Here is a 13,151-nt window from a genome sequence, read left to right as displayed (position 1 = left end):
TTCAGATCGTATAAATCTTTCGCCTTTTACTAAAGATTTCCGTGGAGCGAAACACTCTGAGTTTTAATCAATTTTTTTGTGGCCCTGCTTTTTGTAGGGCTGTACTTATAATTATGATGACAGAGTGATTGTGTTGTTTAATTAGGTGCTTTTTGGGGCAATTATACGTGCCCACCGTGTGTTTGAATATGTTTAAATATCCTGCATCTTCTTACTATTGGTAAGGTTTTACTGGGGATTTTATTGTCTTCAAGGAGGAGATGCTTGCTTTTTGCCTTGGTATTGATTTTGTGATTGTCTCCATTGCTACCTGTTTTCGTAAGGCTGGTTTTGTTGATTGGAAACAGAGATCTGATATTTCCATTAATTATTATATAAAACCTGTGTATTGCACTCATTCTTGCAATCTACCCTTCCGAGTCGGCAAACGACGTCTGTGCTAGTCATAAAGGTTTTTGAAGCCACTTTTCCTTGGTGTGTAAGCTTTGAATGTCACAGTTCGAAACACTGTTTTGAATGTCATTAGGATTCTTGCCCCCATCGTCAGTACAATATTCCCACGAAGGAGGAAGATGAGGGTCGTAGAGATATCTGAGAAATGCTTTAGTAGTATCAGTTCAATTTGAACTGTAAGGCTTATAATAAGTCTAGTGCTCCCTCTATAGTTTACACAACGACTCACACATTTACCAATTGGTCACAATATGGATGCCCACAAAATTAAGACCTCGTATGAAGCAACAAAGTCTTCCTTTATGACAATAAAAGCCCCACAAAAAGCAGGGTCACAAAACAAGTTAAAACTGTAGCTTTTACAGTACAGAGAATGACGCTTACAAAAAACTTTCAAAGTATAGTAGTTATGCACAACTTTGCCTCACAAAAATGAAGGCCACACAAAAAAATGAATTCCCAGTGCTCCTTTTCGTGGTAATGTTTAGTAAAAGATGAAGTACTTACATGATCTGAACATGATACAGATTATAGTACCTAATTACTTGTTGGTACTCTGAACCCACCGATTTGGCACTTCAACATCATGCCGAGCAAAGAAACCACCACCCGATATCAGTATCGGCGAAAGGTAACATGAAATAACATAGGGTATAACAAAAATATTTAACCAAAAATTGTTAGTACCCCAACGACGATGGGTAAGTATCAGAGATAGTAAGAACTGCCGATGCTGGAGTCTGAGATAACACAGCGTGGGGCTGGAGGAACACAGAAGGCCAGGCAGCATCAGAGGAACAGGAAAGCTGACGTTTCGGGTCGGGACCCTTCTTCAGAAATGGGGGAGGGGGAGGGGAAGGGGGCTCTGAAATAAATAGAGAGAGGCAGGTGTTGGTCTGGGAAAGGTAGGTGGGATGGTGATAGGTGAGTGCAGGTAGGTAGTGGTGGGGATTGGTCAGTGAGGTGGGAGGAGCAGATAGGTGGGAGAGAAGACGGACAGGTCAAGGAGGTGGGGATGAGAGGGAGGGTTGGTCTTGGGATGAGGCTGGGGGTGAGAAGATTTTGAAGCTAGTAATGTCCACATTGAGACCATTGGGTTGTATGGGTTGTAGGCTTCCAAGGCGGAATATGAGGTGCTGCTCCTCCAGTTTCCGGGTGGCGTCGTTGTGACACTGGAGGAGGCCCAGGATGGACATGTCGTCCAGGGAGTGGGAGAGGAAGTGAAGTGGTTCGTGACTGGGAGGTGTTGTCGTTTGTCGCAAACCGAGCATAGGTGCTCTACAAAGCGGTCTCCGAGCCTCCACTTGGTCTCACCGATGTAGAGGAGGTCACATCGGGAACAGCGGATACAATAGACCACATTAGCGGATGTGCAGGTGAACATCTGTCTGATGTAGAAGGTTTTTTTGGGGCTTGGGATGAAGGTGAGGGGGAAGGCGTAGAGGCAGGTTTAGCACCTCCTGCGGTTGCAGGGAAAGGTGCTGGGGGTGGTGGGGCCTTCGGAAACAATGACAGAATTCCCCAAATCCTCACGTATCATCCCATTAACCTCTGGACATCCATCTTATCTGCCTAACTGAACTCGTCCTTACCCTTAACATCTTCTCCTTCAACTCCTCCCACTTCTTACAGATTAAAGGGGTCGCTATGGGAACCTGCATGAGCCCAAGCCATGCCTGTCTCTTTGTAGGATACGTGGAACAGTCCCTCTTTCACAGCTACACTGGTGCTATCCCCCACCTCTTCCTCCGCTACATCGATGACTGTGTCAGCACTGCCTCGTGCTCCCACAAGGAGCTCCAACAGTTCATCAACTTTACTAACACCTTACACCCCGACCACAAGTTCACCTGGTCCATCCCTGATACCTCTCTCTCCTTCCTGGATCTCTCTGTCTCAATCTCTGGTGACCACCTCGAAACTGATACCTATTTCAAGTCCACCAACTTCCATAGTTACCTAGACTATGCCTCCTCTCACCCACCTTCCTGCAAGAATGCAATCCCCTATTCCCAATTCCTCCGCTTCCGTGGCATCTGCTCCCAAGATGAGGTGTTCCACTCCCGAACATCCCAAATGTCTTCGTATATCAAGGACCGCAACATCCCCCCTTCAGTGGTCGAAAATGCCCTCGACCACATCTCTTGCATTTCCTGCACCTCAGCTGTCACACCCCCTCCCCACAATAAAAACAAAGACAGAATTCCCCTTGTCCTCACGTATCACCCCATTAACCTCTGGATTCAACACATCATTCTCCGCGACTTCTGCCACCTGCAATCAGACCCCACTACGAAGGATATATTTCCCTCCCCATCCTTATCTGCCTTCTGGAGGGACCGCTCTCTCTGCGACTCCCTCATCTGCTCCACACTCCTCAGTAGCCCCACCACCCCAGCACCTTTACCTGCAACCACAAGAGGTGCTACACCTGCCCTTACACCTCCCCACTCACCTCCATCCCAGGCCCCAAAAAAACCTTCCACATTACCTGCACATCTGCTAATGTGGTCTATTGTTTCCACTGTTCCCGATGTGGCCTCCTCTACATCGGTAAGACCAAGCGGAGGCTCAGAGACCGCTTTGTAGAGCACCTACGCTTGGTTCGCGAACCACTTCAACTCCCTCTCCCACTCCCTGGACGACATGTCCATTCTGGGCCTCCTCCAGCGTCACAATGACGCCACCCGGAAATTGGAGGAGCAGCACCTCATATTCTGCCTTGGAAGCCTACAACCCAATGGTCTCAATGTGGACATTACTAGCTTCAAAATCTTCCCACTCCCGGCCTCATCCCAAGACCAACCCTCCCTCTCATCCCCGCCTCCTTGACCAGTCCGTCTTCTCTCCCACCTATCCGCTCCTCCCACCTCACTGACCAATCCCCACCACTACCTACCTACTATCACCGTGCCACCTACCTTCCCCAGTCCAACCCTCCCTCTCTATTTATTTCAGGGCCCCCTTCCCCTCCCCCATTTCTGAAGAAGGGTCCCAACCCAAAACGTCAGCTTCCCTGTTCCTTTGATGCTGCCTGGCCTTCTGTGTTCCTCCAGCTCCACACTGTGTCATGAGTAATTATCAATCACTTGCAGTGCATGCTGGGAATGTAAATACATGGGTGGGTCCTAAAGTGTTGCAGATTATGGGTGCGCACTGAGTCGGAGAGGAAACTACTTGTATGGCTGTTTGTGCTCATGTTGAAAATCAGAAATAAGGTATTCTATTTTGGGAATATTCAGCAAGGCTGTACATTCAGTTTTGCATTGGAATTAGAAGCAAGAGAAGGCTCTTTGGCCGTTTTAACCTGTGCTGTCATTCAATAGCTGATCTGGTTGTAATTCCTGTCATATCCCCATAACTCTTTACTGCCTTGTTTGTCATGCTAGCAACCTCAAACTTTCTTCATATGCTCTCAGCTGTTGGTTTATTTAAGTGGGCCGCTTCAGGCACCAGTACCCAATGAATGAGTTTATGGCCTGGCCAATGTTTGTTGGCTGTAACCATAGCATGTTGTGAAGAATGTGTATTTCTATTTTGTTTGAAGGCTAGCTAGAGTCACATGGCTCTACAAATGGATCTTTGGTTGGCAGCAAGTAGTTGATTAACGACTATGGATGATGACAAAGGCCTTCTGCTTGCCAACAACTATGTAATTCGTTCTGAGGAAGCTGAACAGCTTGAGGCTGTGAACAAGATAACAAGAATCCATCAGATCCCAACCAGTTCAGGACTTTCTCTGTTCTCTGCAATAAAAGCTACCTTAAAATGGAAAAAATGCAGTTTATTTTCCTCTAGCAGTTGCTGTAAGCCATGACTTTTAATGAAAAATCAGAGACCATTTATAAGTCTGAACCAGCCTCTATGCTGCCTGCAAACTAATGAAAACACCTGGAGAATGAAGACAGAGAAGCAACATGCTGATCAGCACAAGAACCATCTCAGCGGGACCAATGCACAGAGAAACTGGACTTGCTTTCCCAGTTTTCCCTCCATTCATAACACCCGTGGTTTGTTTTCCTGACTGTGTCTGCATATGTCTAAGTGTGAGATTATAAGGGAACTAGAACTCTAATGTATACCGTAATATACAGTTGACCCATAATTTGCAAAAATAGCAGAAGTGAAATGAATAGCAAGACCCAAAAGCGAGTGTGGCATTTCCATTTTCATGGAGTAGGACCAGAGTCAGGCCAATATTTATGAACACATATTTTATGGAGGCATTGGCCATTTATACCACAAGTTGACTCCACTGAATTGGGATTCTGGCATCTCTGTTGCATAGAACTTGATATGTGAGCATTAGAGCTGCTAAAGCAAGTTGAAAATTTGTGGATTGGTTAGGATACCTAACCAGAGTACTCCTTTAGAGAGATTGGGTATCCTGAAGGGAATCCTTTGAAAAAGAAGGGCGTTGGCAGCCTGCTAACCTTTGGGTTGCAAACAGTAGAGAAGATTGTGCCTAAATGTGCCCTCGGACCTCTCAAGATGTCAAAGAACTGTCAAACTTTCAAGAAGTGGGTTGGCATTGATGGGGCAAATGGAAAGTGTGGGGGACAAAAGGGATATGAAGGGTGAGGGCTGCAGGAATATTTTATTCTTTCAGTTTAATTATTGATATGGTGCTGGAGACCCGAGGCAGGCATTCTGCCCAGCTCACCTTGGAATCCATCAGCCTTGTTAGCTCTTGCTCGGTCACCCAGTCTGAATTAAACCAACCCAGCGGAGAACTAAAAATGAGGAGTGTGGGTGGCTATTCTTAAAAGTTGGAGCCCAGAATTCACCAGTTACTGCACATCTGACCTGGGAATCAAAATCATTGCCATGAATCATAGAATCCCTACATTGTGGAAGTGGGCCATTCGGCCCATTGAGTCCACACCGACCCTCTGAAGAGCATCTCATTCAGACCCACTTCCGACCACCCCCTAACACCGTCATCCTGGTAACCCTGCATTTACCATGCCTAATCACCTAGCCTGCACATCCCTCAACATTATGGGCCATTTCACATGGCCAATCCACCTAACCTGCACGTCTTTGGACCGTGGGAAGAAACCGGAGCACTCAGAGGAAACCCACGCAGACACGGGGAGAATGTGCAAGTTCCACACAGACAGTTGCCTGAGGGTGGAATTGAACCCAGGCCCTGGGACAGACAGCCTTAGACAGAAGGAAAGTCCCCCACACTGCTTACAGGGAGAATTGATTTACAGATGACTTTTGTGCATTGTAAAGGCCTCAGGATAAAGATAAGGATGTCTCGTTAACACTGTGATCATGGGAATACCTGGGGTTGTTTATAAGCCTGCCCATTACTTACCATACATTCACATGATTAATTTGATTGGGTGTGTATGTAATTAATTAATAATACAATTGGCTTGTAATAATCAAAGGCAGGATGAAAACAAATGTACAAAAGTTTATGTTTTTCCCTTTGTTCAGGGAAGAAACTTCTGGACCCCCTGAGATTTCTTCCCACCAGTGTAACATTAATAAACTTGTCGATGCTGGAAATGGACTCTGGGTGTTGAATGGTTTATTTAGTCATTCTGCCCCAACAGTTTGGGAAGTGGGATTAAAATGGGCAGCTGATTCATTCAGCTGGTGCAGACACGATGGAATAGGCTCTTTCTCTGCTCTCACTTTCCTTTGGTTCTATGGGAAAAAAAACTTACTCCTCAAATGCACGTTTATTGTGTTAATTTCATGTTGTGTTAATATTTTATGGTTCAAGACTAGAATGTAGAATTCAGAATAAATTGAAGAAAAAGTAAATTTTCATTGAGTAATCTTTATTGGAAGAAAGGTTGACGTTACCAGATATGTTTACCTCACTATTGAAAATAAAAAATGTCACTTCTCTAACGTAAAGACATTAAAAATTTCTTGTCATACAGAATCCTTGTACAATATATAAGAATGGAGACAATTCATATAAAGCAATGCATATATTATCTCATATTGGAGCTAATCGGGTTTTCTAGCATGGTATCTCATACCTACAAGGAATAGCTATCTTGGAGACTATATATTAAAAGAAAACATACCTGCCCAGAAATTCATAGGTATCAAATCTTTTGCACCTTTAAAATGGGCACCTAAATATCAATATGATGGGTGTCATCCATATACACATGCCACACTCAACATGTACAGCTGATTAAATTGGTAAAGGTATCCACAGCTTGTGCCCAAAAAAGGCAGTTGTCCCTTTGTATATGCAATGGAGGGCTCAACCTCTAAAACTCTTTAGCGACTGATTGTGTACACTATGAAGGTCGCAGGCAGTAACTAACTAACAAGTGTCTGCTGGAGGCTGCTCCCTGAAAATTTATTTTTTGTAACTCACCTTATTGTGAAGCCAGGAGGAGCAGGAGTATTCCTCTCAGCCCCACATTAACTTTCCCTCCCTTCCAATCTCCCCTTCTTCCTCTGCCTACCATCTTAGCTGTCTGATTTTTGTTCTTCGCAGAACCATAAATTGCTTCTAGGGCCTTGACCTCACCTGCAGTTTGTCAACAGTCAACAGAGGAAACGAGTAGGCCAATTTTGCATGGTCCAGCCCTGGATTAGATACATATCGGGGTACAACCAGGGACAATCCAATTTCTAAGCTACTGAGACTTAAAGTTTATCAAAATAAAGTGTCTACAGATAAAGAGCACAAAGAATTTACACTCAGTACCATTTTAGGGAAATATTGTAACAATTGTACTAATTATTCACATTTTCATTCACAAAATTTAACACAGCAATTGACAGCACAGTATTGTCAAATAATTACAGTTGAACCTTACTCATAGTACATGGTTTAGTAAAATAATCACCACAGCTTTAAGTGAGGCAATATTTGGAATGTAAAAGTGCAAATTGATGCTTGGGCCTAGCAGTTTAAAGTAGATGGGGTGATGTTGGTCATGCTAAGTGAGTGATGGTGAATCATTGGCCCATTTTACATCCCACTCCGTTTTCTTTGAAATCAAATGCAAAAACATTGGGCAGATATAAAAAGGGTTCCAAATTTTCTATCACCCATTTTGCATTATCACCAAAGACTAATTTCACTCCCAGTGTGCTTTACTCATGGAGAAGTATCGATATATTTTCCCGTTGGATATCAATAAAATAACATTCTAAAATTGAAGGTACAATTTCAATATATTTCAGTAGCCAAGCCCAGTTTTAATATTCCTGTCTTTTTGAATTTGGAATACAATAATGATACAAATGGTATTGCAGAAAACAAATATCGCAAGAAAATAATTTCAACTCATCTCAGAACAGGAAAGACCAAAGAAAAATGGAGGCAGCAGTGGTTATTCATAAAGTATTTGTAATTTGAAGTGGCATATTGTCAGTAGTTGTTTGACAGTTTTTTGTATAGTTTACATTGAATGGTGGAGTTCTTTTAAATAACCATTTTGCATTTTAAAGACACAAAAACGGATATATTGTAAATATTTTATGACATAATCTACAAAGAATCAAAAACACAGGTGCAAGATTCATATGCCACACTCCCATCACAAGATCAGAATGGAGAAACACAGATCCCGCATAAATCAGCTGTATTTTTCAAAAGGTGCTCACACGGAAGAATCTCTGATGGACTTTTGATGAATTGTCTTGGTTCTGCTAAGGAATGGCAAAGCAGTGCACAAACAGCCTGCCATCATTGTTAACCCTAGGCTACACCATGCACAGAAAATGGACCAACTGTACCCATGGTCAACATCACTTGGTAGCCCATAGATAAATTTTGGTTGACGTGAAAGATCATATGAAATGCTGGCTGCAAATGTGCAAAGAGAAATTGTGCAAAAAATTCCTAAAGGAAAGAAAAAAAGTTGCTGTTATTTTTATCCAAAATATAATACCTTTGAAACACTGTAGTACTTTTTACCATGTAAAGGAAATGTGAAACAAGACAGTGGATATGACAAATTAGTTTCAGTGGCTGAAGCCAATGCATTTTGACAGGATTTTGAGTGTACTCTGAAATGTCCTGTGTCACTTTAAATAAATCACTTTATAAAATACATACACATGTAAGGCTTTTTTCCACGTGTCAGAAAAGGTTCAGAAACAATCGATTGTACAATATGAGTGAAGAGTTTCTTTAAAAATTATCATTTTTTCACAAAGTTATAGATTTTACTGCAATGTGTAGTTACTCTAATTTACAAGATATGATTAGTGGTGCCCCACAGGCAACTTTGTCTTATCTATTCATATTATTTATTAATAACCTAAATGATGAGATAGCAAGTTTGCTGATGATAGCTCGCATTGCAAATACTATAGGTAACAGCATAAATAAGATAAATAATATATAATAAATGAAATGATTAGGCAAAACTGTAGCAAATAAGTTTAACATAGACAAATGTGAGGTCAGCCATTTTTGAACACAGAAGGTTGGAACAAAGTATTTTCTAAATGGCGATAAATTTGGAATAGCAGAGGTTCAAACATAGGATCCATATGCATGTAGACTGTTAAATCGTTATGGACTGCTATGGAAAGTAATCATAAAGGCTGATGAAATATTGGTCTTTATATCTTGAGGACCAGAACACAAGTGGGTGATAGTTATGCTAAAGCTCTATAAAGCTCTGGTTAGGCCACTGATTGAGTACTATGTGCAGCTCTGCGCACCAAGTTATACAGGCCTTAGAGGGACAGCATTGTAGATCTATCAGAATAATAAATGTTAAATTACAAAAGCAGAGCACATAAACCAGACTTGTATTGCTTGGAACTTCAAAGGTTATGGGGTAAATTGATCAAAGTTTTTCTTTTGAAAGTGTGTAGTTAAGGTAGATGGAGAGAAACTATTTTTGTTAGTTGGAGAGTCTAGGACCAGGAGGCATGGCCTGAAATTTTAGAGTTAGAAATTTCCAAGGAAATACTTTTATATAAAAAAGTTAGTAGAAGTTTGGAACTCTTCCTCAGATCTCAGTTGACTGGGGCATAACTTGTTAACTTTATATCTCTTTCAGAGAATTTGAACTAAGAGTAATAAGAAATATGGGCAAAGGGAGATAAATGGAGTTAGATCATGTATCAGCCATGATCTAGTAATGGCAGAACAGGTTTAAAAGATTAAGTGGTCTACTCCATTCCTATTTTCCTTAAGACAGAGAAGCAACATTTAGACTGTCATATGTTGCAGGAACAGATGTCAGAAATTCACTACTTTTTTCTTGCTGAAGTGCTACTGTGGATTGAGATTTTTAACTGGAATTACATAATGGCATTCAGCTAAATTGGAACAGCTTCAAGAGGAAGCCTTGATTCATTTCACCTGACAAGAACAGAAAATATTAGTTTATAGGTTGAATTTTTGATTTAAAAAGTTCTCTGCTGCTTTATTTTGATGACAGTTTTAGGGGTTTGAGATAACTTTGCTGTCTTAGCTACTCCTACAATTCTTTTTCTCACCACTTAGATGCACATATAGTGTTCTATTCCACAGACTTGTGCACAAACTCTGGATTTACTAAACCATGCAGTACACAGGGACTCCTACACTGTCGGAAGTGTCATCCCATCTACTTTTTTTTAGGTGAATATAGAGAAACAGAGACAGCCCTCCTTGGATCCTTGCCTATATCAACGACCATTGCTGAGACTTATTCTCTAGTCATTATCACATCAATAATTTTGGAACTTTGCTGTGCACAATTTAGTTACTGTGTTTCCTACATTACCAGCAATGACCTCAGAAGTATGTAACTGGCTTAAAGCAGTGATGTGGAAAACAAAATACTGTTCACCTGATGCACTGTCAAAAGCTTTCTCTATAATGTACATGATTAGAAGTAAAAGCTATGAATGTAATACAAAAATACTACAGACACATAAACTGCTGAAGTAAAATGCTGGAAAATGACCTGCCATTAGGAAAAGGAGGCCTGCCACATGCTGAGTGAGACTTTCTTCCCAGAAGAAGCTCATTGATGCTACAATACACCCGCACAGCAGGACAGCAGCTGCCATGCCCAGGAATCCAGCCGTGATCCTCCTCAAATCTGTGGTGGCAGAACAGGAATAAAGAAAATAAACATAATTAATATTTCTTCAGAAAATAAAAACCAACTAAGGAGTAGTTTTGACAGCCTTCAATTGACTAAAATCCATAAAATATGTTATTCTTAATAAAGTTAAAGTTATTAATTGCAATACCACTAATAGATGCTAGATCACTCAGAAACGGGACTAAGGGGTTATTTGTTGTAATTCACCAGACTCTGAGCCCCCAGTCTACCTGAGCTGCATTGGAGAAGTGAAATTGATTGCAACTGCAAGCATCAGTTCTTAGAGAGGCAGGTACAAAGGCTGCCAGTGTACTTTCTAGTTTCCCATCTTCAGTACATAGCTGGGGTCCAACTACCCCACAAACATTTTTCAGACCCAAAGTTGAGTCAAAATAATTAATGGTTAGGGATTGCCTCTGGCATTGTTTGCATAACTGCTTATGGCCTTAAGTTAGTGGCCAGCAATAATGCATGCCTACTTTTTATAAGAATGATTAATGTTCAATGCAAATGAGTTGCTAATAACAAAAAAAAGGGTTCTGTGGGATGGCAGCACCATTTTCACCTCAAGTAACTATGCTTATTTGAATAGGGTTAAGGTTAGGGTTCCAACCTAACATCTAACAAATATGACATTGGACAATTCAGTGGATATACAGATCAAGAGAGCCACATCCTACTAACTGTCACTGCCTGCAGAATGCCACCAAAAACTTTATCTAGATCCGGTTTTTGACATAGGCAAAATTAACCTGCTGAGTTGTAAATAGTAGCTATCAGAATGCAGGTGAAGTAATTCTGACAAAGCAGGTAGAACCACTGCATGGAGAAATGGAAAGCATAGCTTATTATTAGTCCAGCATTGTTTAGTGCTAATTTACACTTACGTAGCAGATGCCATTCATCCTGCTGAATGGTTTTTGTAAGATTGAAAGGAATATTTCTTAGACGAATGGGCTGGGAGTAGTGATACTTGACAGATGTGCATCTCTGCGCAATTCCTAAGAGAAAAATAAAATTCATCAAACATTAGACAGCCGGGACTTAAATAATGGAAATCTGTCATAATCATATAAACAGAATAAATATTATTTTGAAGTACTCACCATCACAATTAGCATGTTTATGTATTGACTGATTTATGATGAAAATGCTTAAATTATACTTGTGATATAAATGGTACTATGTTCATATCAGAATAATTACCAATGGCACAGAATACAGTATTTAGCTGATGAAATAATAACTCGTAAAATAGTCTTCCTGAAAATACCATCATTCCATCCACACCATTGTTGTACAATATGTTAGCCATTATCAACATGTAACTAATTGAGAAACCTGGCCTAGATTATTGTATTTTTGATTAGTAAATAAAATATGAGTTGTAGGCATTGACATTAGACCTGTGATCTGAATACTCATATTTTTTGATGTACGCATGTGTGCTTTAACCATTTTTGTGTATTTATTTGTGAAATGTTGGGATATAAAGCATAAAGTGTGTTTTTTCATGTTTTGTGTCCTTTACTACTTTTGTTCCTGCTAATTCTCTGGAATAGTTCCTATGGATTGGAGGGTAGTTAATGCAATCTCACTATTTTAAAAAAAAAGATAGAGAGAAAACAAGGAATTATAGGCCTGTTAGCTCAGCATCAGTAGTAGAAAAATGCTAGAGTTCATTATCAAGGTTTAGTAGCCGAGAACTTGGAAAATGGTGACAGAATTGGACAGAGTCAGCGTACAAAACAGAAATCATGCTTGATGAATTTACTGGAATTGTTCTAGATGTAACTAGGTCTCACATAAGAGATTAGCATGTAAAATCTAAGTGCATGGGATTGGGTTAGTGTATTGAGATGGATAGAGAATTGATTTGCAGACAAAAAACGTGTCTTTTTCTGAGTGGCAGGCAGTGACCAGTAAGGGAACAAGGTGCAGGGCTGGATGAACACAGCAGGCCAAGCAGCATCATAGGAGCAGAGAGGCTGACGTTTCGGGCCTAGACCCTTCATCAGAAAAGGGGGAGGGGAAGGGGGTTTTGAAATAAATAGGGAGAGAGTGGGAGGCGGATAAAAGAGGGATAGAGGAGAGGATAGGTGGAGAGGAAACAAACAGGTCGAAGAGGCGGGGATGGGGCCAGGAAAGGTGAGTGTAGGTAGGGAGTTAGGAAGGGGATAGGTCAGTCCAGGGAGGACGGACAGGTCAAGGGGGCGGGATGAGGTTGGTCGGTAGGAGATGGAGGTGCGGCTTGAGGTGGGAGGAGGGGATAGGTGGGAGGAAGAACAGGTTAGGGAGGCAGGGACGAGCTGGACTGGTTTTGGGATGCGGTGGGGGGAGGGGAGATTTTGAAACTTGTGAAATCCACATTGATACCATTGGGCTGCAGGGTTCCCATGCGGAATATGAGTTGCTGTTCCTGCAACCTTCGGGTGGCATCGTTGTGGCACTGCAGGAGGCCCAGGATGGACATGTCATCTGAGGAATGGGAGGGGGAGTTGAAATGGTTCGCGACTGGGAGGTGCAGTTGTTTGTTGCGAACCGAGCGTAGGTGTTCTGCAAAGCGGTCCCCGAGTCTCCGCTTGGTTTCCCCGATGTAGAGGAAGCCACACCGGGTACAGCGGATGCAGTATACCACATTGGCAGATG

The 13,151-nt window shown here is 41.7% G+C and overlaps 1 protein-coding gene and 1 pseudogene across 1 annotated transcript; one reads left to right on the top strand and one right to left on the bottom strand.

The window, feature by feature from the left end:
• LOC125481934 lies at positions 1-101 on the top strand (annotated as a pseudogene; the record flags this gene model as incomplete).
• A 6,184-nt stretch (positions 102-6,285) lies between these two features.
• tmem178 (transmembrane protein 178) lies at positions 6,286-11,503 on the bottom strand (the record flags this gene model as incomplete). Its single annotated transcript, XM_020512324.2, has 3 exons — positions 6,286-8,290; positions 10,359-10,496; positions 11,390-11,503. Coding segments are annotated over 3 exons (494 nt in total), but the record flags the coding sequence as incomplete, so codon positions are not given.
• Positions 11,504-13,151: the final 1,648 nt, after the last annotated feature.

This window comes from Rhincodon typus, unplaced genomic scaffold, assembly GCF_021869965.1.
Source record: "Rhincodon typus isolate 14 unplaced genomic scaffold, sRhiTyp1.1 hic_rhity00004366, whole genome shotgun sequence".
Taxonomy (NCBI): Eukaryota; Metazoa; Chordata; class Chondrichthyes; order Orectolobiformes; family Rhincodontidae; genus Rhincodon; species Rhincodon typus.
The sequence above is the reverse complement of the archived record's forward strand: the minus strand, read 5'-3'. Positions and strand labels throughout refer to the sequence as shown.